We start from the raw sequence: 27,635 nt of genomic DNA on the forward strand, positions 1-27,635 counted from the left end.
AGGTGAGTAGCGCAAGACATGGTTCGTGGGCCAGATCCCCCATGCTACCCTGGCCTAGTGCCATGTGCCTGGATTGGGCCACACACCATAGGCCCAATCTAGCACAAAGAGCCTTCCATGCTCCCCACAGGTCTGGAAATATAGTAGCAGAGGAACAGCAATTAACACTGTTTGTCCATAGCCCTGGTCATAAGCTATAAAAATAATAAAAATTTCTACATACGCAACAGCTGGTGGCACAGCAGCAAGCTTGATGCTCTGAAGGAGTTTTCAAATCTCATTCAGGCACTGTTAAACTATGGTATTAATTCTGAGAAGTGGCACCAGTCTCCAGTTATGTTTGTATGTGCTTTCACGCACACATTTCTGAAGTCTGCTTGCTTCTCATTTCTAGAACTTTCTATGTTATGGTCAAATTCTTAAAAGGAAAATGTATGGTAATAAACACTGTAAATAAGAAGGTTGGAATATTTGGAATTAATACTTGGAATTGTTTAGATTTTTCCATAAACAAATGGTTCTCGTGTGTCTCAGTTACTAAAAATTTACTACCGTTTCCAGCCACAAAAAAGTCTGTTAACATTTGTCCTGATAATCTAAGTCCTATCTTAATTCAACTAGTCTTGTGAGTTGGGATCGTTTACATGTGTAATGCTCAAAGGTACAGGTACATAATTGTTACTAAGGCTCTCAGTGCACAGGAGAAGATCAGATTTTTACCGTTTTAATACACAAGAGTAAATGTATAGAAAGCATTTAATTAAATTAATCCAAAAACATATTAAGTTAACATTGCTTTAATGTAAAATATATTAGGGAAAAAAATGTCAAAAATGTACCAAAATTTACTTTTAAACAGCTTTTGTTGCCAATGGTAGCTTCTGCTTTCTTTAGCTTTTTTTAATGGCTATTTATAATTAAATATAATACATTAACATGTTTAAAATAAACCAATTTTCCCCCTCTAATTTATAAGATTGTTTAGTTACCATATTCAAAGTATTGCTTAGGTTCCTATGTTGCCATTTCCTTTAAAGGGCCATACAAGCTGTCAGACACAACGGAAACGCTGATGAAAGGAAAAGTTGGTGTTTTCTGACAGCAACAGTGAACTCTGACCCCGAAGGACCATAAAACCGCTAACGTGGGTCCATTTTACATGAATGGAGTAGAGTGATTTACGTGTACTAGTTAAAGTTTAGAAAGATAAATAACATGCTATGAAAACCACTGGAATGATGTGAAAAGCCTCCTAAGAGCAGTGAAAAGTAAAGTTTCATGTACACACATTTTCCGCATTTTAGTCAAAGAAATTAACATGATAGAAGACAGGCAGACTCCTATGAGGGATCAAAAATTCCTTGCGTGCGCAGCTGCACATGAAAATGAACAAGTATTCAGTGAATGCCACTTCAATTTGAAGAGAGATATTTGAGCCACTTCAATTTGAGGACAGATATTTGAAGGAGAAGCAGTCATATATTCATGCCAACTACTAATCCATCAGAACAGGCATGGGCATTAAGGCTGTGCAAAATTTTGCTCAGTGTTTCGTTTTGAAGCTGTTCTCATGCGTTTCGAGCTCGAAACAGCAAAATCAAAATGAAACAAAAGCCTTTAAAACAGTTCCAAAATGAAACAAGGGAACTCAAATTGTTTCAAGTTTCAAAGCCAGGCTTAGTAGCTTCGGAACCGGGCCCGGCTGGCAGCACCTGCCTCCTGTCATCCGGCAGGCAAATCAGGGGCCTGCGCCCCTGGGAAGACTCCAGCACAGCCTCAGCAGCCCTCCCAGGGGTGTGAACGAGTGACCCCAATCTGCCTGCCTGCTGCATTTTATGTTTCCCCATAACAATCTATGGGCGAAACATCGAAACAGCAAAACAGTTTCACCGAAATGAAATGAAACAATGCTTTCGAAACGAAACTCGAAATGAAACACTGTTCCATCGAATCATCAAAACAGAAGTCTAATTGGAACAATGCTCTTTCACACAGCCCTAATGGACATCAAAAGTGTAATAGGGACTCTTACCTGATAAAGTATTGGTATAGTATACCTATTTCTCTCTCCAGAGATAGTCAGCCAGTAATTTAACACAAAAAATATCATACCAGAACATGCTAATTCTAATAATACTGAATGAGTGAAGAGGACAGGTAACACTCATGCATGAATTTTGTTTACCACATGTTCACATCTCTCCTACCCAAACTGCCCACCTTCCCCCACTCCATGCCCCTGCTAGCTACCAACCTTATCCACTGGTACTGCAACCTCAACCAAGCAGAAGCCCATTTTGAGGTAAAGCACTCTGCCCTCAAAGCAAAGAGCAGAGGTAGGAAAAGGAGAGAAATCACACCCTACAGCCTACTCTCCTCTGCAGAAAGACCTGTAGCTTTTGCAGATGGATCTATGGCTCAAGGATTGGTTACACCAGGTGGGGTAGGGGAGGCTGGAGACAGCACTGTGCCAGCCCCAGCAGCCTTACCTGGGATTTTGGGGGCCTCCCACAGCTGCAGCAATGGCAATCCTGCCGCTCAGAGCCTGGCTGGCAGCTGTAGTGCGACTCTGGCTGACACCAGTCTTCAGTTTTGAATGGTGCACGCTACCCCCACATGTGCCGCTCTGCTTTTTTGCATGGGTTTTTTTTTTTTACCCCTGGATATCTAGGGTCAAGCCCCGCACTCCCCCATGCTGCTCCCTTGCAGCGCAGAGAACAGCTGAATGTGCAGTATGTCATGCCAAAGACGAGTCTGCAGCGCCACACACCTCACAGCCATGCTCCTCTGGATGCAGCCATGGAGTCACCTTAAGACCCATCAATGATTTGTGCTAGAGTTCATGACACTCCCCACTTCTAGAAACTAATAGTAAGACAAGATGAATTAACGAGTTCTCAATCTCAGATTGTATAAGACTGAATGAAATGCAAACATCAGAATACGCACATTTGAGCCAAATTCTAGTTCAATAAGAACTGGATCCTCAGTTTATTTTTGGAACTCTCATCTACACCCACATTAGCCAATCTTAGGCTGTCACAGTTTGGCATCCCCTGCCTCCTCATACTTCTTTCCAATGTCAAAAAGTACCAAAATGTAGGTAAAACTACACTTCCCATAAAACTACCTGAACCCCTGGCTAAGGAATCCTTGAAAGACCAGTTAAAAAAAAATTATCTTATTAAATGGATTCTATGAAGGCAATCTTGGTTTCTACTGTAAATCCGTAATCTTCTACTGTTCTTTAAACTGAGAAAGCCTTCCAGGCCACGGAAATAAACATGAATTAGATGAATGAAAGTAATCTATGCTGTACAAAAATTAAGCTGTTTCTTAAGGATTTCCCGATAATTGTAAAAGTGTTACATTTCCAAATGCTGATTTTGTTCTAGTAAATAAACTGATATAGAAAAGCACCTTAAACATTGATATAGAAAATAAGAGAAAAGAAAACCCAGTTAAAATTCATGCATTTCAGAAGGAACAGGCTACTTTTAAAATCTATTATTAAAAAAGTATTAATTATTAAACTGCTCAAGGTACAGCCCTTACATGCCAGTACTAGAAACTAGATCTTTCTGTAGGTTAACGTACAGCAAGGAAAAACAAAACCTAAACTGAGTTACCTTGGGAAATCTATAGATTATTATACAAGCCCAGAAAGAAAACTAATCTTAAAATAAAATTAAAGTTAAATACCAGCAATTTTAGAATTAAAAAACAACAGACAAAATTACAGAAATACCGAAATATCCCCAAACCAAGTTGATAGAAACTCAAGAAATTCTGAAATAAAGTTACACTTAAAACAATGCAAAATATCATACTGGTGATAAAGGGTAGAAAGATGTGTTAAGTGGCACCTTCAACTATCTCGCACACTGCCACTTCAGAGCCTGATCTAAAACCCAGAGAATTCTGTGCAGACACTCCCCAATGCAGAGATGCAATAACTTGCATCTAGCCTCTAAACATTGTGTCTGACATTGAAACAGAAATTTGGAGTGTTACTTTTGGCAGGAAAACAAACTTGAAAGACACGCTGTCCTCTCTTTTCTCCCTAAATTTGGAATGCCCTTTTCCCTAAACAAGTACACTGGATTATTATCCAAAATGCACAATGTGAACTACTGACAAGCCAAGGGTCAATATTAGTCACAGATGTTATCTACTAATCCATAGGACAAGAAAGGTAAAATTCACAGCTTGCATAAATTTTGCATGCATGTAAAGTCATACATGAAAATCTACTTCTATTTCATGTCTTCCCTTTGAGGCCTGTCCATCTAGATTCATAGCAACTAAAGTTTGTATAGATGAAATGGTAACCAGAAAAAAAAAAATTTTTAAACGGGTAAACGTAAAACGTAACATACCCTACTCTATTCTAAGATGAGGTTCCCCCCCATTTAACATAAGGGGAAAAAGGCTCATCAGAATCAAGGAAGAAGGCAGTGCAGGGAGCAGGCAGCTTCACCTGCTTCCTGCCTCCTGTGCCCCCCCTATCGTCTCTGTACCCCACCATCTCCCCTTGCACACACACATACACACAACCCCTGCTTCCCTGCTTGCCCCTCTCCATCTCCACCTTACCCTTACACTCTGTGCTGGCAGGCTGTCTACACTGCAGGCTGGGGCCCCAGGCTGGCCCCATAGCAGCAGTAGGAAGCCTGCATGGCTGCTTCAGAAGCTGGTTTGGGGCCATGCTCTATGACTCAGGCTTGAACAGGGTTGGAGACTACTGGCATGGAGCAATGATAAGGGTGGGGAGGGGGCCTCGAAGATGTGGTGGGGGGGGAGGCAGGCAGAGGAGAGGAAGTGGCAGGGAAGCAGGCACAAGCTGTTTGACTTCCCCCATGCCCCCTTCCTCCCACTGCCTGCCCTCTACAGTAATGGTGAGGAATGAACTTAAGATAATCGTACAATAATTAGATTGAACAAATTTATAAATTTCCCATGTACAGAATTTAATTATTGGGTGTGCCATCTTAAATTCAGTGTGATCTTGATTTGAGTAAATATCAGACTACAGGATGGTGAAGAAAACATGTTTTATACGAACTTACTTGGGACGATCTGGATATCATTAATTCATTTGCACTTTTGGCAATAATGAATACTGTGAATTCATACGTAGAGAATTTTGCAAATGAAGCATTTGTAATGTAGTGTTGATAGTAGTAAGCACTCAAAATGACTATATTCTATATGCCGTGCTATACCTGACTTACAACTTTTTTTTCTTACTCTTCATTGTATTGTGCTATAGACCATTTTATACTGAAGTTATGATTTTTTTCCTTGGGGCTCATATACACCTGGAAATTTACTAATAGAACTACACTGGTATAATTATATTACTATAGTTGTTCCAGTATACCTTCCCATTTGGACACACTTTATTCTGGAAACTGACAGCAACATAAGATGCGTCAGAAAAAGGGCACTGTTACTCTGGGATACGAGTGTCCACATGGGGAGCTATACCAGCACAATTACACCAGTATAGTTCTAGTCAATTTCCCTGAGTAACCCTTAGAATTCACTACATACTCATTTCCCTTCTTTTTTTTTTTTCTTGGTATATGTTTTGATTTATTTTACCTTTGAATTCTACATGGTAAGATCCTAGGGAGTCTCATGGGATCTAATATAGATAATTCCTATGGTGTCATTTAGGCTTCTGAGTGGTTAGGAGAAAAAAAGATACTCTGTGATGCTGCAAATATGCCGGCAGGGACATACTTTTATAATGTACTAACAAGCACAAAATGTAAGATGACTACACACTTACTTGTGTCTGTTGTTGCAGGTATCACTGCTACATAGTAGCATTTAAACTGAAGCATTTGTGCTTAATGAAAGGACAGATTTGTAAGACAAAAACCAAATGTAACAATAGTGTTTCAATGGTTTTATTTGCAATGTATCTTGTAATCAAGGACACTGAATAAAGTATCCTTAGGATATTATTATTATTATTACTCTACTAATACAGGAATTTTACCACAGTTCAAAAAGGTGAAGGGAGCAAACCATGTAAAGCAAATTACTCAAGCTCAGAGCAGATGCATGCATAAAGGACTTAAGTTACAGAAATACTTGGATTAATAGACAAATAGAACAGATCAAGGAAGATTAATCTTTTCTTCCAAGTCTCAGAGTGAGAGGAAAAAAGCCAAGAAAATGAAATACTTGGCTCCTTTACTAAACTAAAAGGCTGCTGCACATGAAAAAGACTGTCCATGAAAGAAACTGGGAAGTTACTGCAGGAAAGTCACTGTGGCTAGCAAATCAATGTGAAGCCTACAACACGCTGGATTATACAGCTGAAGAAATAAACAGAGAGGTGGCATGTTGATATTAACATTATTCAGCTTCATAATAAAAATGGTACATGTATAAGCTATGCAGTTCCTAAGACAATGTTCAGCTCTTGTTCTGTTCTATTTTAGTCTAACATAACATTTTATCAGCCTGAATGGGAAGCTAGAGATACCCAGCAATCACTAAAGGAGGAAAACTATGAGTCTGGTTAAGAGAGGCTACAAGCCAGTGGTTCCCAACCTTAAGGTCGTGACCCCATTTGTGGTCACAATGATAAAAAACAGGGCTGCACACTCCAGGGATGGAGGCATGGAGGGTGCAACATGCCCCCCAGATTTGTGCATGGGGCAGAGGCGGATACAAGCTGCTCAGTGCAGGCTCAGGGCTCCCCACTCTGCTGCCCTCCCCCTGGGGCAGCCACAGCAGAGCAGGGTAGGTACGCTCAGTGCTGCTGCTGGGAGTCCCATGCCAGCTATGTCACTATGGCGAGGCTCCCCCTTCCTGCCTGGCAGCAGCAGGGGGCACAACTCTGCACTGTTGTTGCCAGGCAGGCAGAGGGTGCCTTGCCATGGCAGCGCAGCCAGCATGGGGCTAGAGCAGTGGCACCAAGCCTCCCTGCTCTCCTGCACCAGGTCTCATGTGCTGGACTGCAGAGGCCTGTGGGGAGAGGCCAGCAGTGTGGGGAGCCCTGAGCCCACATCCTGCCCCCCCCATGGGCTCCACTCCAGCCACAGCAGCTACTGCCTCCCATGAGTGGCAGCCAGGGCTCAGGCATTGCAGCGGGGGCTGTAGGCCCTGGCCCTGGCCCCGTAGTCCTGGCAGCTGGGGGCCCCTGCCAGCAGGGTTGGGGGGCAGGGGTCTGTGGAGGCTGTCAGTGGCGAATGAGGGGCACTGGCAGAGCCAGAGGGCTGGGGGTGGGGAGTGAGGGGAACCTAGGGGGAGTTGGGGGCCATGCTGAGGAAAAGGTTGGGAAGAACTGCTGTAAACCAGCTCTATCTAAAAATTTGTTTTAACAGAGTAAGGCTGAGTAAATGAATGTATGCAGCTCTGCATGCCTGCTGCAACCCTTGGGAATGGAAACATTTATTTAAGCATATTGTAGAAGTCAATAGATTTGAACTATTTCAGACTAAAAAAGGGATCAAGCCCAACTTGGTCCGCTCATGGAAAATATGTGTCAGCAGCTTCCTTTCTATACAGAATGGTCTTTAAGTCGAACTGATGTCTTAGTTAGACTGTTAGATTTTATAGGTCAAAGCCAACAGTTGAATTTCCCCCTACAAAATGATAGGTTGATAATGCAGAGCATTCAATACTCATAGTATAGGCTCTAATGAGGTGTACTTGTTACCAAGCAGGATCCTGTCTATATTCTGCCCTACCTTCAATTTTGGAATGGTTTTACACCTTAGATGCAATACGCATTGCAGGTGTACTATCTTTTTCATATCTACAGTATGGACTGCACTACCTGCAACTGAAGCAAAAGGTCATAGATTCCTGACCACTTTCAGGGAGGAAAAAAGTTATCCTGGCTAATACTGAAATATTGTTAAAAAGCAACTGGGGATCCAATGTTTGTATGGGAAGCCTATAACAAACTCAAGTGGCTAGCAAGAGATAATACTTTTCCGTAAAAGGAACCAATGGCATTTTCTCCTACTTCCATTGCCATCATTTTGGCTCAATTTCTTAAAGGAGATAATAGTTTTCATAGTTTTATAGTCGTTAGGGGCTGGAAGGGACCTTACAGATCACCAAGTCCAGCCCCCCTGCACTTATCAGAGAGGTTTTGCTTTTCTTTTAAGCGATGGTGGTAACAGTAACAGCATGGAACAGCCCTTCCTTTCTTTTTTGTGTCTTTGTATGACAAGGTATTTAGTAGAATTCACAGATTTGTTGGAATCATTTACGGCAACACTTTGTGTGCTTATATGGCGTCAAACTTGCAACCTCTGGGCTGTCAAACGTGAGTCTTAGTGCCCATGCCACCCCAGCCCCCAGTGCACACCTGAAATTAGCCAAAAAGGAATTAGGTTACTTGTCAGAATGCAATATAGAATGGCATGTGCCCAGCTGAGGGTAGAGGCTCTCAAACTCTGACCAACTAATGTCTTGGTGGCATGGATTATAGCTTCTGTGACAAATTATTACAGCTATGTTACTAGTTTAGTATTTTCTAATGGAGAAGCCATGCTTAAGTTCTTAAAAACCAAATGTAGTCCTCTAAATAAATGTTCCAATTTTCAGAGCACCTTCAGATCACACTGACTTCAGTGTGACTGCATTCTCTTGTGCTTCTAAAAAGTATGCAACTTTCATAGATTCATAGATGTTAGAGTCGGAAGGGACCTCAATAGATCATCGAGTCCTACCCCCTGCATAGGCAGGAAAGAGTGCTGGGTCTAGATGACCCCAGCTAAATGTCTATCTAACCTCCTCTTGAAGACCCCCAGGGTAGAGGAGAGCACCACCTCCCTTGGGAGCCACCTTGTCTATTAGCAACAGATTTCCCCTGCACTAATGGAAACCCCAGGCAACAGAGCGACCAGAAAGGAACTGAAATACCCTCCTGGTCGCCGCAAACCCGTCCCCTGTTCTGCGTCTCTGGTGTTTCCTGAGCTCAACTCTCCTTCCTGGAGCTGTGGGCTACAAGGTGAACAGCAAAGCTCAAACAAGCCCGTTTCCTTTACACACCAGGCTCAGCTCAGAGGGCTGCAACATCCTTCCTCCTTGCTCTCTGCATTAGAAATAGCAAGTCTGGTCTGCTCTCCCTTGCCTGGGAGACTTTGGCAGCCTTGGGAATCTGCAGCCCCTGTCTAACAAGGGTGAGGGTATAGTGGTTACTGAAGCTGGCACAGCTGTAGGGCCAACTTGGCACTGAGACCATGAGCCCTAGTTACACCCCCCCTGCCCCGTGAATCACACCAAATCCCCAGAGACATTTTCCACCCAGGTTCCTTCCCAGATGGGAAGGGTGCAACCTCAGCACAGAAAGGTGCGGCCCAGGCCATGTGCGACTCAGGGCCCCGCTCCGCTCCCCTTCCTCTCCCACCCCATCCCTCTGCGGTGGGGAGCAGGGAACGGAGCTGGCAGCCCTGGAGAGCTCCAGGGCAGTGACTGCTGGGCAGAGCCGTGTGCCCAGCTTTGGCCCGCTACTGCCCCGTGGACCAAGCATGGGCAGGGCGAGACCCGGACTAAGATGCCTGCCGGTGCGCAGCCATGGAGAAACCCCCACACTAGGAGACCCAGGCCCAACCCAAAGACCTGCTGCCACAACCTGCAGGATGTGGCAGTGACAAGGGCTCTTTCTTCCCTTAGGTCTCCAGACACTCAGCTTTTTAATTATAAATCTTAGGAGCCAAACTGTAAAAAACTCAATTTACAAATGTTGTTTTTCACTTTTTCCCTAGAATGTAATGTGGCATTCTGATTTCCAGTAGGCTAGTTAATACTTTCCAAAAATATTATAAGCTATCAGAATATATAATTATTAAGATGATGAATCCCATTCAGCTTTTAAAAAATAAGATGCTATTGTAAAAATCTCAATATTATTGGTATGCTGAATATGCTAAGTGCCATGTAATACATGCCTTTAGATGGATGCAGTGCATAAACTAATGCACACACTGCATACAATAGACTTAAACTCTAAGCAATGGAGGTTTCTCACAGTTTCAGAGCTAAGAGAAGTGGGACTTAAGAGGTAAGAGAGGTGGACATGGTAAACTCAATTTATTAATAATTTAAGCTTTCCAAGTTTTTTACACTACCTACATTTACCTTTCCAACATCCTCACATACTATGATTGTCATCCAGATGCATTAGTAGTGCCAGGTTAATGAGCAATAGATTTCTTTAAATCTTGCCAAGATGGTTGTTTGCAACGATATGGGTCTCTTTCCAAAGGCTAACTGTATTCAAGAATGTTGGCATCTGCAAGGCACAGAATGCACACTCCAACCACTGGAATCTGAACATTGCGAAGACATTTATATGCAGATATCAAGCAGGGTAAAGAAGAGCTACATGTGCATATTAAATCATTTCAGGAGTGGAAAGTCTAACGAACATGAACATTTTATAAGTGGAAAAAAGTTTTTATAAGTTTCAATTTAGGGTTCTACTTATTGACAGGAATATAGCTCTGAAGAATGTGTTAAGAGACTTTTATAAACAGCTGGCAGGAGCTATTGGATGCCATGTCGTAAAAGAGCTCACAGAACTGAAAAATCTACTCACCTCCCAGTCCTAGCACTGGAGAAGCTTATCTGGTGAGTAGGATGCCTTAGTCCATCACATTTTGGTAGTTAAACTTTCCTTGAAAACTTAAAATAGTTTTGAAGCCCTTTTATGTTTGCAAAGAAACCACCTACGTCTGAACAGCAGTGAGCTTGGTTCTCTATTTAATAGGTAGTTGGCTCTCTCTTCCAGCTTAGAAAGATTTCTGTATCTATGATTTCTACTATGCATATACAGACAGACAGACAGACAGACAGACAGACAGACACTGACAATGTCCCAATGTCCCTATGGAGACGCACTGAAGAATAACAGGCAACTAAAATTCTGGAAGTTATCCTGAAGAGCATAAAGCCTAAGTGAAGAAGAGAGATCACCAAGGCTAGGGACAGAAGTTACACGAACTGGTTTAAGTGATCAGAAATTGGTTTAAACTTGTAACGGAACATAAGTTCAGTGCACATAAACTCCTTTCAAAATGGCTGAAACTGGTTTAAGATAAACCTGGCTGAATGTAGTATCAGACTTAACTGATTTGGGTCAGGCCAATTTATGAAACTTCTGTTCCAGACCTCTTCCTGGTTCAAGTTAAATCACAGTCCCCCAGCATTCCCAGCATGCTTTCCAGCCCAGGGCTGGGCTGTGCTATCCACTCCAGACTGTAGGGCTAGCCCCTCCCCTCCGCTCCCTAGCTGGAACAGTGAGGCTGGCTGACAAGGGAGGGGAAGTGCGGGGAAGCCTAGCTGGCAATGCAGTCCAGTCTGCAAGAGAGGACTGCTCCCCCCACCGCCAGACAAACCCCAGCTGGGGTCTTGGGCCAGGGATGAGGGTTTAACATCCCTTCCCCCATTCAAACTTACTGCTGGGTATAACTGTGGACTACAAATCCCAAAGGTGCCTGGAAGCAGGAAGAGGGAGTGATGAACAACCCTGCAAAGTCCTGCTCCTGTAATTCTGGACTGCAAATCCCAGAGACCTTGGGGGTAGCAGGATGATGAAGTGTACACACTGCCAGAGAGCCATACTCTCGCACCTCCCTGGCTTCTGGCCTGAGCCACTGCAGGCATATGGCTGCATTTCCGGAATCAAAAGTAAACGTCTGTTCACTTCTGTTTCAATTTAATTTGTGCAGCTTAGACTAACCTGCGACTGAATTGATTCAGCCTTGGGCTGTATCACTGTCTATACCTGGCCCAAGATTCAGTTTAAAACAAAGTAAAGATGAACAAAGACATGTTAGGAAACATTTTTTGCTTAGTTAAACAGATGTGTTTCAAGTCATTGTAACTTAAAATCTAAGGGCATTTTATAGATGGGCTCCGAGACGGATGCGGGGGGGAGGGCGCTTCAATTAGTGCAACTCTGAGAGCCGTGATAAATAAAATCACCCAGAGCGTCATGTGCATCAATGTCCCCATGCTGAAAAATGGTGGCAAATGAGCTTTAGTTTAAAGTGCCTTGCTGCCATTTTTCAGTGTGGGGACACTGATGCATGTGATGCTTGAGTCTGCTGGAGAGAGGTAATTGCCATGCTCCAGCAGACTCAATTAAATCGAGTCTTCTCCAACACAATGTAATTACAGTATGCTGGAGCAACCTCCCTGCACGTGTATAGGAGCCCTAGAATACAGTGTTTTCAAAATGTCATCTTTTTATTCTGTGTTCTGCAGTCCTGACTACTGAAGCTGGTAGGTGTTTTGACCAAGGAATAAATGCAGGAGATGGGTCATGGAAAGGTGCAAATTGCATAAGCAAGCCATTTTATTGGATAACTGAAAGCAGAATAATCTTTCCAGCCAGTAAAGATAATGTACGTAATACTACTGTTTTAAAAGCCTATTATTAAAGCAGGGGTGTAGGTTGTAGCCGTGCTGGTCTAAGGACATAGGCAGACAAGGTTCCTTGGGTGAATCTGATATCTTTTATTAAAGCATATAGTATATTTAAAAGCATATCCACTTTCCTATGAAATACTGCATGTGATTTCTTTCCTTCTTTGTTTCTTTCTTTTTTTGTAATGCTTATCACACACAGCAGTCTCTCAGTATTTTCCTGAAACAGGCTTCAGCATTTTTTTTAAGTACCTAAACTAAAATGCCTTAATCTATAAAAGGATTGATATGAAAGTGATCCTTTTAAAAAATTATGTGGATAAATGAAAGTGTTTGGTGAATCTCAAGTTAGACTGAAGAAATTCCTGTTGACCACTGCACACTAGCATTACTTTGTGGAGGCGATCAATAGATATTAGCTTTAAAAAGACAGATATAGAAAGAAGCTGCATCATATTATTTTTAAGATGACAAGGTGAGGTTTAAATTGTCTCAATCAAGACTCAATTTTTTCCATACTCTACTTTCCCAGCTGTTCTCTTACAGATATAACTACTCTTTAAAAAAAATGTAATTATATTCAACTGATATTATATCATTTTATCCCAGTTCTTCTTTTATAAGTAAATCACTTTTAAAATGAGAGCTTTTTTTATTTTTTCATTAGCATTTGTGTCTCAAGTGTTCTAAATAAAATAATACAAAAAAAGAAAAAAAAAAAAAGAAAGAACCCCAAACGTTTACCTATTAGTGACCTAACCAGAGATACTTAGTGCAGAGTCAAGGCTTTTTACCAGAGCTGGATAGTGGCAATGTTTGGGATCTCCTGGAACTGCCAAAACTCTATAGATAACAAAAACCGAAAGCAGGTCTTGAAAGTCCCCTTAAGAAAAGGTCTCATCTTCAATCTCTTCCCTTTCCATGCAACAGTGCTTCCTCCAGCACCACCTCTCCTGGCAGTTAGTAACACAAAATTGCTCAGAGTAAGGCTGCCTGCCACTACAGTAACCCTTTCAGGAGCAAGGGAAGAAGGTAGATTCTAAGATGGGGGAAGGGTCAGGAGAAAGAAAAAGTAGAAGAAAAGCTGGCATAAAGAAAGAGGGTTTCTGTTTTGGTGGATCCAGATCCCAATTCTACCCTAACTTTCACTAATTTGTTTTAATTTTTCATAATAATGAACATTATATTACATGTGGATTTAACTGTATGTAGATATACTCTTGTGTACATTTATATATGGCTCCAGAATATCAAAAAAATTACATAAATTGGCACATAATTATACTACTATTAAATAATGTCCCAAATTAACTCCTATGAACTAGAAATATTGAATATTACATATTTTAACTCAGGATATATACACATAGGAAATATTAGCTGAACAGCAACTTTTCTTTATAAATGATAAAAAATGAATAGTATATATATATTATATATATATATATATATAAAATTATTGTGAAAATAAGATAGCTTATCAAGAAAGCTAATGATTATTTTGGCCCATAACATCATACTGCATACATATTCCAAACACAGGGTACCTCCAAAATAATGTATTGTTCTTGATGCAGCTCTCTCTCAGTATGCCTATCAGATTTTTCAGCAAATAATTTATACAGGCTTCTAGTCAATAGAAATAAATATAGTTTTTTTAGACCCTCACAAAAATCTATATGTAGCTCAATCAAGTCACAGAATTTAAAGGTATCTTGCACAATCCATAAGCTGCAGCATGCTAGCTGTTTTGACGATATGCTAAAAGAAGTCTTTTTTAGTTATTTAAATTCTGGGGATATTGAACAATCTTCCTTTTGGGTATGCATCATGTAAGCTGGCATAAAAAGAATAAATCAATTCAAGAAAGAAATACTGGATATTTAACATATTTTTTTGACTATAGTATTATATTTTTACATAAACAACCCAAATTCTATGATCTTCAGCAGCTTTACACACAAAGAAAAAACCCTATAAAAACAATCTACAATAGTACTGTATTCTTTACGAAATAATTAATTGATTGTCTTTTGTAGCTGTAATTCAGAACTCTCTGCTTCTGAATCATTAAAATGATTTCTGTTCACTTCTGGTTACTTTTCAAAATATACCACTTCAAAGAATCTAGAAGTAGCTTCTTAGGTACCAAAAAACCCCTTAACAATAAAAATAAATTAATTCTCTCAGCACACATTCTAGCAAAACATGAGATATGGAAAAAAAACAGGAGATCTCATTTAATTAGTGAAACACTGGTTACAAGTGGAGCAACTCCACATGTAATTACGTTTTTTTGCAATTGTCTAAAAATATTATTAGGTTCTCTTAACTTATTTTTTTCCAGTAGAACATTTCAAATGGAAATAGGTTGTTAGATGGATTCAAAGGAACCAAGATAACAAATTATAATAAAAGACAAAGCTGACTGGTATCAGCAACTCACAATTTGACAATCACTGACTTTATATATATATATATCGCCAACTTTACCGACTACAAAAGAGGGCTAGTTCTTGCTTCATAGTTCAGCAATCAGACTACAAGTTAATATTGTCAAATCATAACCAACCTATGTCCATTCACTAAATGCAAAGCATGTACATTTTCTTCCTTTTTTGTTTTAAGCCACAAAACCTTTTTCCTGTATAAAAACGCTATATTTACCCAGACACTTCACACTTAAAGACAGCTGTTTCTTTTGCAATGGTATTTAGCGCCATCTGTTTTCTAGATTTCAATTCTACTATTAAAACAAAATGTCTCAATTCACAAATATACAAATATACGTACACTTAGCATGCTTATTTTGTAAAGGGTTCTGTTTGAACTTTTTGATCCAATTAAATCTTCTCTAAACATATAGATACAAAATATGGACAGAACCATATTTGTTATTAGATATTTTCATGCTGACCTGCTGTGATGTCATCATCAACCAGATCATGCTCTTCTTCTTGAACTTTGGCTTCTGTGCTGGATGAATCTGGACTTGCAGTACCAGTCTGAATAGCTTCTGCTGTCACTCCAGCTGAAACAAAATTATGTTTTTAGCTGGTTTTTAAATTTACTTTATTCTGTATTTATTTTCAGCTAATCACTTGCTACTACTGATCATATATGCAATATTCTTTTATGTTAACACACTTCCCTATGGAACCTCAACAGCAGTGGCAGAGTTAGTATTTTCCATTTCCCCTAAAAACAAACAAACAAACAAACAAACAAACAAACAAACAAACAAACCCAACACAAAAAACCCCAAAACACACGCTAATAAGGCCTTTTGTAACTTCATCTTTGCCAAGCCATCTTTTTCAGGCGTTGCAGACTGCACGTATAGAGCTTTCCTACAAGACTGTCTTTACAGGAATTTCCATTTCTGGGAAAGACGCCAAATATCTAAACACAAGAGCTGAAGTGCTCTACTTAGCTACAAAATACAGAGTTGCAGTAGGGGCAGCCACAGCAGCAGCTTCTAAACACTTAGCATTTCTTTGATAAAGCTCAACTTTCACATACAGGTATCACCTCAAGAGCAAGGCTTATCTCTCCATGGTTCATGGCAGAATTTTCCAACTCAGCTAAGAGTGCCAACAAGAGTTCCAGTTCATGCTGGCTGCAGTATTTGGATTCTTGATGTCACCAACTCATTCTACACAACTGACATCAAAAGAATAAGGAATATATCACTGTTTTCTTCCAATGCGCATCTCAATTCAAAGAGAAGGGAAATGCAAAATGAGTCGTTTCCCTTTTTTCCCCACTGCTGCACTTGTGGCAGAAGGCTCCTGCCACTTTGAGAAGCCGGCAGGCTAGTGCTGGGGCAGCCTGCAGGTGTGGGTAGGGATGATTACAGAGTCATCTGATCCTGGAGGAAGGCTGGGCTTAGGTAGGATATAAGCCCAAACCTGAGCAGATCCAGCAGTAACAGCTTGGAGCCTACTGAGGGGATCTCAGCAGGATGGCTGCAGCTCCAGAAGGTCAGGTTGGAGAGCACAGCAAGAAGCAGTTTGGAGGTTCGGGGAGGAACTAAGGGGAGGAGGAGGTTCTTAGAGACCCAGGGAGGGGCTGGGGGCTTGGACTGAGGGGCTGAGACTGTGGGACAAGAGAGGGTCCAGGAGCCTACTGAGAGGCTTCAAGTGTGGGACCAGTGAGGGTCTAGGAAACCTAGAGGAGGGGCTAAGTGGAAGAAAACATTAATGAGGATGCCATCTGCAAGGCATAGGGCATGGAGTAGAGGAGGAAAGAAGCTATGCAATTAGTCCATAAGCACTACCTGGCAGTCACTTAAGAGCAATTTGGGAAGGCCTGGGGCAGCCTACCTCACACCAAAGCAAGACATGAAGACGTGGCGGGCAACTGAAGGAGTGATTGCCCAGAAAGCAAGGGCTGCAGGGACTCCAGGGGTTTCCTAGCCAGCCCTGGAGAGGCACCCTGCCACAGTGCTAAGTTTGGGTAGGGCTGATGGGGGATCGGTTGTTGCTGTTTCTTCGGTTTTTGGGGCATTCTTTTGTATTTTGGTTTTTGTTTTTTAACTCTACCAGCTCCCAAATGACCTCCAAGAAGACTGCTGTGGAAGCTTGGAAGCAGTGGGGAACAGGGAAGCCCTTCCCATGAGTCAGCTCTATATAGCCAGGGATCTTGCTAGCTGAACAGACTGTTATAACTCTGGCTTTCTGCCAATTTGGGGTCCTTAATCCACCAGAGAGATAGCACCTATCAGTGAGTGATCAGTGTCAGTGAGTGCCAGATTTCAGCCAGTGCTCTAGACAAGAAAGTCTTTATATTCTATATGACATGGAAAGCCAGTGAGTCAAAAACTGTAACCTGTGGAATATCACAGGCAAGCAAATCACTTGTTGCGGGTCATATATGGAAATCTGCCTGTTTACATGTTGCTGGGTACTGTGTCCATGTCTTTCTCGCTCCTAAATCCTATTCAAGAAAAAACACCCAAAATACATCACTTAATTTCCTAATATTTTTCCACATAAGCAGTTACTATTTTTCCATAGGTACCTGTCATAACTGGCAAATGAAAAGACAAATAATTTATATAATTGTGAACAGATACAATCCAGAAGATCTATCAAAATGCAGTTTATCCAACAAAAAGTTTGAGAGCTATGCCTGAAAGCCACTCAGTCCCCTATACTTTTTCTCTTTAATAAATTACTTGGCAAATCAAATATGCATTAATAAACAAATGCTAAAAAATGTTCTAACATAATTCTAATACAAAATAAGAGAATTTTCTCTTTAATTATTCTACATGCCATTTTATAACAGTATCAGGAATTGCATAGAGGTGACATCTGTGTTGAGACAAAATGTTTTAAAAACATAGTAGGTCAAAGAAAACTTCTTCCAATTTTCAAACCTTCCTTTCCTTTACAATAACACACAGAAATATGCACACTCTAAATAAATAAATAAAACTGAGATGCATTTCAAAGTGGGCTAAAAATGTATTAGATTTAGGGTGCCTGTACATGTGCAGTGAGGCTGCTTCAACGCACTGCAATTAAAGGTGATTAATCAAGTCTAACTGAACATGGTAATTACTGTGCTCCAGCAGACTCGTGTCACGTGTATCAATATCCCCGTGCTGCAAAATGGCAGCAGGGGCACTTTAACTAAAGCTCATTTTACGAGTTTTAGTTAAAATCCCCTCGCTGCCATTTTTCAGCGCAAGGATGCCGATACACATGACACTCCAGGCGATTTAATTAGAGTGGCTCCAGGAGCATCTAATTAAAGTGCCTTCTGCCCCACTCCCCGGGAGCACGTTTATAAATGCCCTTAGATTTGTTCTCCATGTTCCAAAACAGACAAATATATTATTTTAAAACAGAAACTATTCTTAAAGCATTGATATCTTTCTTATGCACCTCATGCACCCCCAGCTGAGAAATGGATTATATAAGAAAAGTAAGAGTACCACCCACAACAGAATTTGTAAAACCTATAACTTAGAATTCATATAATAGACTTCAGGGCAAAATATAGTTTCTAATTATTAACAATCGCTACATCAGATTTTTTTGGGGGGGGCGGGGGGGATAATTTATTCTGTAGCTTCTGGTGTTGGCTACTGCCATAGGAATATGGGACTAGATAAGTACCTGGGTGAGTTCAGTACAGCATTCCTTCTGTATCTCTTCTGAGAAATGGGAGAAAAAAAAATATTCCTACGCTATATCTTTTTGTGTAAACATTTTTACGTAGAGGTATATTTTGATTGTATTAGGTGAGAAAAACAAGACATGCCACTTGACACCACCCAAAACACAAAATAAAAATACCCATAAGAATAGTTTAATCAAAGGCAGTGGCACCCAACCTTCCTGCCCTACAGACCAGAGTGGCTGGGTGTCAGGGAAGCTGGCTGTACCCTATTCATGTACAACCATTTCAAAATCAGATCTTAAAGTAAAAAAGTATGAGTCTATCCATTGACTGCTTAGACAGGACTCTGCTGACTACTAATCATCTATTAAACTGAAGGTGGGAGACCTGCCATTCTCATCATCTCATCACCATTTTATACCACTACGAATCTTGCCATTTTATTTCCAGTCTTAAGCACTCTTCTGATGCATGAGCATTTTTCTCCACAGCTTCCCCATTTTCTCCTATCTTTAAGTGTTTTACTAGCTTTTCCTTTCAACATTTACTCTTCACATTCTTCCTATTCCCTGCCTTACTCCCTGTCCCCTCAATCTCTCCTGCACAACAGCTACATTCCCTAGTGTACATGCACACAAATACAGTTTTTGTCTAGTGTCTTCCCTTTCCCTTCTATGTTTACCACCTCCTAACTGTGACCATCTGTCTGGTAGGTAGGCAACTGCTAATCCTCTAAATCATGGTGTATGCACAAGATGTGTAATCAGCTACTTGATGAATCTGTTTGTATAGAGTCCTGAGACCACCAAACCAAGATCTTTGACACGTACACCTAGGCAAGAGAATGGAAAAGTGGAGACTACTGTCTAGTAACAGCACAGAAAAAATAACCTCAAAAGGACAGTCTCACACCTAATGATAACAATTGCAAAGCTATTTTTGCTATGGGTAATCTAACATTTTCTTTCAACCTTGGCAAGAGGAAACAGCACTTATCTTAGCTAAGGGAGTATGCAGGCACGCACACATGCAGATGCACACATTCAATGCTTACAAATAAGGCTGCTCTGCAACCGGGACTTCATGACTTGTGTTGCACAAGTGGCACGTGGTCCTCTTGTTTATATGTACCTACTTTCCTTAAAAAAATAAATAAATAAAAAAGACATCTCTGATGCATCAGAAAACTTACCTGGTGTGTTTCCCAACACCTCTCCCAGGGCTAAAGCAGAATTTGCAATGGAGAATGTAAATGACTGCTTAATCCTGACAACTACGTTGGTAGCCTCCCCCAAGATTGACATTTTCCCTGAAGCACTAGACAGTCTCTATCATTGCATAGCTGGTGAAATTAGCAGAAGCATCATAGACCGGTAAGGTTGGGCTGGATGGACCTCCTAAACAGTTTACACAGACAACACATCCATGGTCTTCTGTTAGAGAGTCATTAAAGGTGGCCTTCCATTTAATACATGCCGTAAATACATTAACTTAATAAAACTACAGAGAAGGGGAAACCTCTCCCCCAGTGGTCCTTCACAACCTGACCAGAAGAAAGTTCCTTCCTGACCCTGAAGTTGGCACAATAGGAAACAAAACACAAAAGAGGGGGTGGGGAGAAATCAGACATAGAAAAAAAGAGAATTCTCAAAGAAAACTTAGTAAGAGCACATACTCCAGTGTTTTTTATATAATAATTGATTAAATGCATTTTAAATGTGAAAAAAATTGTGAAAACTTGAATGTGTTTAAATACGAAAAACAACGTACTTGACCCAATGGAAAACCTAAGTGAGATTTCACCAATACATGTGAATCCTCTATTAGTTGTAATATCAAAATCCTGTGCAATATTTAATATAGCATCCTAACCCAATTAGTCATTTTAATGCACTATTTGATGCATTAATATGCAGTACAGTATTATTTTGGTTGTGTTTTCATGCTCTTCTAATTCAATCCTTGGAAGACTAAGAGATCAGCTATATGTATAAATAACTAACTCTGGGGTCCAATCAAGCTATCCTTACTCAATCAAAACTCTTGCTGAAAATCAATGGAAGTTTAATTGAGTAAACTCAATTAATCAGGCTTTAAATAAAACTTGTAAAAGATGTATATAATCTATTAGAAATAAATTCATACATTTTGGCAAAAAAATTATATTCTTCTTCAAGCCTTGATCATGTTCATTTTATGAGAAGCAACAATATGGATTGCTATTCATATCTGAAGCCATTTAAAGATGTTCATAACATTTTAAAACAATTTATTTTCATTTATTTGGATTAATACGGCTGCATTTTATAACATCCCTAATTAAAACACAATATAAGCAACAATCTGATATGTTTACCTGAATAAATTGGGATTTAATAATATGGGGAGCATGAGAGTGTCTAGAGTTTATTCTCAGACAGAATTTATTGGAAACAGATTTCTGCAGTGACTGACCAGCACTGCCCCACATTCCCTGCAATCCTTATGACAGACAGACTGCCTGCTTCACATTAATTCACTTCACACCATTTCTATCGATCCACCGCCAGTTCCCTAGTCTCTTTGCACACATTGCCTGTCTGGCTGCCTACATCCACATCAGCACATACACACAAAGGCCATAGAAAGATAACCTTTTGCTTTCCGTTAAAGACACAGTAACCATTTTTCTATCTGCACTAACGATCACAGACTTAAAAATAAACCAGTCTCTCTGTTGCTTAATAGACAAATCTACTACAAAAAGATTTCAAAGTATCCCCATTATACACAGTCTGGGGAATGATCTCTTCAACATTTTAAAGGAAAGTTTTATTGGCCAAGGATAAAATGGAAACAATGAGACAGAACGCTAAACAACATTCTGTAAGAAAATCCCTGTCAAATGGAACTTAACTTGAAGAATGCATTTTACGCTCAAGGCTGGCTTCAGTCCTTTATCTTTAAACATAGATAAAAAGTACTATTTTCTAAAGTCTATACTAGATCCCTTCCCCAGGGAAAATACACAACAAACATTTTTAATGCAACATCCGAGAAATAATTTTACAAACTGAAAACAAGGCATAGAAAACATGAGTGCATTATAGCTGCACAGACTTATCTTAGTGGGCAAAAAACCTGCTGCAAAGCTTAAACATTTTCCCCCACCTGAAGAGCTGAAAAGTATTAATGCCGAAACTCTTTCTGATGCTTTTAAATTCATAGCATGCACTTTTACACCCATTCCCGTTTGATTTGCAGTCAACAAGCTGACAATGCCAATTTTGGATTTAGAAGGCCTATATAAAATAAGATTTATTGTTCAAACCACAGTGTGTTGTGAAACTAAGGCTAATCCATCCTAACACTTGAACTCTAATTCATTTGTTCCAGAAGTAGCTGCAGAAGCAGCCTAAGTGCATTTAAGGAGGGGGCAGTGGAAAAAATGGGGTTCAACTAATGCAAGTCTTTCCCCATAAGCTCACGAGACCCAGAACTGTACAAGGAAACCCCATTTTCGGTGAACTAGAACAAATGCATTAGCCTCTCTAATCCTCAACCCTGTAGCCTCAGGGAAAGAAACTACAGGGGGAGCCAGAAAGAGACAAACCAATACATTCAATGGTAGAAGTATTAACTGCATGTTCTCTCTTCTGTCTCTCTCCCACCCCAATCTCAAATTCTTCACTCCAATCTACCTCCACTTCGATTCTTCCTTTCTCCCTTCCCCCAGCTGCACACTTCCCGGTCCCTTTAAACCTTCCCTCTCCCTTCCCTTATCTTACCATTAAAGCCCTCCCCACAAAAAAAAACTCATGGAATTAACATGATGCCTCTTGGCTTATAATGCTCTTCACACCTTCTGTCTATTATACCCCTCATCTGTCCTATTTTAGACTGTAAACTCTTCAGGGCAGCAGCTGTCAGCTACATTACATTTGTAACACTGTCTAGCAAAATCTGGAGACAGTTTTGGTTCATCTTTGGATAGCACTGTAGAAGCATTAATTATGCATTTATTGCAGTATAACAACAAATTTCCAGGAATGTAAATTAAGAATTACACATTTCAACTGAAAATCCACACACAGAAAGATCTGTCCCATAAACTTCAGCATACTACACTTGTTATTCTAAAAAGAGAAACATACTTAGAGGATTACCATTAATGCCCATATTATGCAGAAAGGCAAGACAGGGTGGCACCTTTAAGACAAACTTGTTCAAACTAATTCAAATGACTTAGTCTTACGTAAGGGCAGAGGCTGCTCCGATGCGCTGGAATTCCAGTATGTCGGAGCAGACTTGATTAATCGAGCCTGCTGGAGAGTGACAATTGCTGCACTCCAGCAGCCTCCTGCGTCTCATGCATCTGTGTCCCTGTGCTTAAAACGGCAGCAGGGCGCTTGAACTAAAGCTCATTTGATGAGCTTTAGTTCAAGAACCCCTGCCACCATTCTTAAGCACAGGGATGCTGATACAGGAGACACAACAGCACTTTAATTAGAACGATTTTCAAAGTTGCTCTAATTAAGGCATCACCCCCTCATCCCTGGAGCACATGTAAAAAAATGCCCAACAGTACTACTCTGCCCTGCCTTCTGCCTAATACAGTTGATTACCACACTGTCCATATTATGTACTGAATTAAAAAAAATTATGGATATGAGAAAATACACTGTTCTACAAGCATTGACTAAATCTGGAAAGATGTCACAAAAAAAAGACTACCTCGTATTAGGAGAAAACATAATGAATTTCAAATATTTCATTTGAATTTACTTTAAAATTAGCCAGCACCTCTAAAATAATAAACATTTAAAGTGTAAGTAGCCAGGTTTATGTTCTTTTGGTAAGCTGCTGAATATTATTCTTACTGGCAACAAACGCTATAAGATCCGAAACAGACATTATGGCAGTCATTTCTTTACATTCCAAAAAAGGTGCTGGCTACTTTAGATTTTTATTTTATTCATTTCAACCCTAGACTTTTTTGTTTGGCAAGAGCAAACTGTTTCACAAAGCAGCTAGAACAAATTAATAATGATGGACTATTACAGATATCTATTCTATGTTTCAGTAGATTCTTATACCATGTTCAGCACCATAATATTTGAACATCTCTGTCCCAGCTGCCAGTGGGAGGGTTCAGGATTGAGAGGGAGGTTGGGGGTAAAAAGGTAAGAAAGGTTTATTGACTTAACAAACACACAATTATGTGTAATATAACAAGACAACAATGACAGACCATAACAATTTGCGTCGGCAATATATCAGCAGTCCCCTCTGATGCCTGATGTACAACAAGTTCCTCTTCTATAAAGCTCAGCAAAGTCAGGCATCCCCAATCTGTGCTGTCCAAGGGAAGAACCCTGGTATTCAGTCCTCAGGCTTCGAGATCCACGGGCCCACCGAATCCAGGTCAGTAGCTAATTTCTAAATTGGTAGCTTCTCTTACAATGCTGCATCTCCCTTCTGATAATTTCTGGACATGCGAGCCAATTTATAACTTTTGAGTTATGCTGTGGACTCACAGCCACTCACGACGAACTTTCCTTATAGATTTCATATATTTCATAGACATTAGGGCTGGAAGGGACTGACTAATAGCAGTACTAGCCTTTGCATTTTTCTGATAAGGTTAATTTTAACTGCGCCACTACATACAAGGCCTTACTACTTTCAAGGCCTCACTACATACATGGTCTCACTAATCTTTGACTTTAATTAAGCTCTTAGCGGCAACAAACAGCTCACAATACATGAATAAACAACAAGAAACACCTGGTCTAATCTTCACCGCGTGTTCAACAAGCACCTTAGACACAATTTTCAGCTTTCACACTTCTCCAGCTAGCATATTAGTAATATGACTAACATCTGTCACAAGTAGCTTGTTCCCTCATCTTCTATCCAAGAGTAGATACATGTGGTCCAGCATCTTGTTTTGATACAGCATTTCTTTTTTGTTTGCTAAAAACAAACTGTTTCAAATCATGTTTGTCAAGTGTTATTCTACTATAACAGTGGTTTTCAACCTATGGCCCAAGGACCTCCGAGGATCAACACACTATGTCTAAGGGTGCCATGAAAGATGGTTATGATCAATCAAAATTATGCAGTTCTCCCATGCTAACAATTCAAAAGGGTCTGCGCATCCATTCAACATTCCAAAAGGGGTTGCACCTCCATTCAAAATTTTTTAGGGGGCCACAAATGAAAAAAGGTTGAAAAAAAACACTGTTATAGTAGAATAAATTCCATAAATTATTCTAGAATAACATTAATAAGTTTCATTTAGTAAGGCACGGTACATAAACACACACAGAGCAAACAGCCTGCCTGATGATTTTAAAATTTTTAACGGCTTTAGAGTGCACATATACAATTTAAGTATAAATATGTAGACAGAAGTTTTCAGTAAATCACCTATAATACATACATAAAACAGGGCTACTGCCATGAACTTAATGGGCTCAGGAGTCTTGCACAGTTTCTTGAGTTTGTTTTACTGATATGACATGCACCCTCTATGCAGAGGTAACGTCAAGCTGTTTTTAGTCTTATTGCCCTTGTGGTTATATGCATTGTGGTACTTGATATAAACTATATTTCTTATTTGTTATTATAGGGTCAGAATTACAAAACAACATGATGACTTCCAAGTCATAAGTTATCTTGCACCTGAGGAAAGACTGAAAAGTAGTAACCAGCATCTGACAGAAGTATGTTTATTCACAAAGAGTCCGTCCAAGACTTTAAGCTTTTAAAGGAGAAAGCCTAACCTATGCAACACGTAGGAACAGGAAGAACATTTCTCACAATAGAGGAAATTAACTGAGAGATGGCATCTTCATTTAGGCATGCTGGATTAGTAATCTCCACATCTAAAAGGAGGCACATATGCTCCTGATTTTACTGGGATCAGGTAAAACTTTTTGGCTGGTAAATACGCACCTTTCTTTGGGAATCCAATGGAGGAGGTATGCAAATAGCCAGATAAACAACTGTTCTTAACCATGCCTTGAGAACATGGTTTGGTCTTCAGTTTTTCCTGGGACACAGGGAGATGCTGAAGTCCCTCAGCTAGAAAGCCACGTCAAAACAGCATTTTTGGATTTAAGGTGTTGGGTAAGAACAGATTTCTGTTCTGATGTTTTCTTTTGTTTCTTTATACTTAATTCCCTTCTGTATCTCAACACATGGTTACAGATTTCTTATACTTGATCTCATTTTCAACCTATTAATTAGAGGCCAACTTCTAAAAGGAAGATAAAGCAGGGAATCTGGAGATTCTCTGGATTCATCAGATTATACAGTCCCACTAAACAAGCTATCCAACAAGGGTGATGCAAAAGGTGAGAAAAAAGGTAAACTGACAATTAAATGAATAACGGGTAAAGGCATAAAGTCTCATTTGGGGAAACATTTGAGATAGTATGTTTCTCTCTCTCTTTCATGCTCCGTTCCCCCCCCCCGCCCCCCACACACACTTATACACTTGTTTAGTTTTAGAAGACGGTCATCTAGAACAGACATGCTCGACCACCAGCCCACAGGTCAAAAGCCCAGCCTGCAGAGCCATCTCATCTGGCCTTTGGGGATCCCTATGGGCCTGGAAATTTGGTGAGGGGAAGGGGGGCAGCAGTGGCCATTAATACAGCCGTTCTCCACTGCTGTCTAATTCCCCAATCCCAAACCCCATACAATCTCCCTCCCCCTTGCAGGGCTGGGCTGAGGCTGAGCCACACCCCCTTCCCCCTTGCGGGGACAGGTCAAGCTCCTTTCTCCTGTGGGGCTATGCTGGGGCTGGCCTGCCCCTTACCATCCAGCCTTCCAGAGGAGTGTATCTACCACACCCACCCCAGATGCCGGATCTGGACCACTGACTGGATTCGGCCCACAGAGAGACCAGGTACTGCCCATCCGGGCCACCAGGCAAAAAGGTTGGGCACCACTGATCTAGAACGTTAAAAGAAAAACAAGGCCCTCATCTAAAAATGAAGATGTGATTTGACTACTGAAGAAATGAGGAGAGATTGCTCAAGGCCCAAACATTGCCTTGAATGACTATAGAAATTCATATTAAAAGCTACCACCGCAGCTTAATGGCTGAATCTGCAAACAGTTAAAGAGCTTCCTGAATCCCCATAAAAAATGCATTCTATTTAGAAACAATTCCGCTCAGATGTTATATAGTTTTCCTTCCTCTTTATTACCAAAAGCATTTGCATGAAACAGGATCTTAGTTTTTAAAACAGTTCATCTGGTCCTGCTGCTTATTCTTTAAAGTCATAATCCTCTCTGTGACATCACACTTGGCTATATAAAAGAGGAAAAGAAAATAAAGTGTGATGCACATTCATAACTGCTCTCAAATGATTTTTTTTAAAAAATAAGTTATTTCTGAGACAACAATAACTTCAACATGCCTGTGAAAAAATATCCTAATCATGACAGTTAATCAAATTGCTTTGAGTAACATCTTATTCCCACTTAAATATACGCTCTGCATTCTCATTCAAGATCACTGTAACTAGTAGTGAAATTCTATAAGCCAGTGACTTATTTTAATGGTGTGTGTGGGATGTTTTTTTCTTGCACTTCCACACTGATTACTTTCTCCAGACATCAATTTATCTCTGTCAGAAGAGGCCTATAATTCCATATTTTTATGGTTGCCATGTTAATTGGGCAACCACTATAAGTGCTGGTATCACTAGTATTTCTGGCTTCCCTACTACAAGGTGTCATATAAGCCTCTGGACAGGCAGTGAAATAATGTTGCAAACAAACAAAACACTTTTTCCCAGCAAGTCATGAACTAAACATATGTAGCAGAACTTTGTGGAAGATGGTATCACCTTTGCCTTCTCAGAAATCTAGAGCACTTCTTAGAAAGCTGGTGGTGAAATGCATCACTTTTAAAACAAATTTCATGCTTTTAGATTTCGATAGTCATATGGCAGATGACTGAATATTAACTAAGGATAAAGTTTATAGTGTTTGTACGTACAAAACAAATCCACTGTTTGAATTTAGCATCCGTTTTCTAGCCCTTTTCCTCCCTACGCAGAGAAGTCTAACACATTTCCTGTTGGATGGTTGGCTTC

General features: G+C 40.3%; 1 protein-coding gene across 3 annotated transcripts in view; it reads right to left on the reverse strand.

Annotated features, from left to right (window-relative positions):
* The window catches only part of WDR7 (WD repeat domain 7), a 320,960-nt gene that overhangs the window by 191,574 nt on the left and 101,751 nt on the right, over positions 1–27,635 (reverse strand). For all 3 annotated transcript variants that reach the window (XM_019496018.2, XM_006272610.4, XM_019496017.2), the window contains exon 19: positions 15,326–15,439. In XM_019496018.2, coding sequence (XP_019351563.1) covers positions 15,326–15,439 — 114 coding nt within the window. The remainder of the gene's footprint in view (positions 1–15,325; positions 15,440–27,635) is intronic.

Source organism: Alligator mississippiensis, chromosome 3 (assembly GCF_030867095.1).
Source record: "Alligator mississippiensis isolate rAllMis1 chromosome 3, rAllMis1, whole genome shotgun sequence".
In the NCBI taxonomy this organism is placed as follows: domain Eukaryota; kingdom Metazoa; phylum Chordata; order Crocodylia; family Alligatoridae; genus Alligator; species Alligator mississippiensis.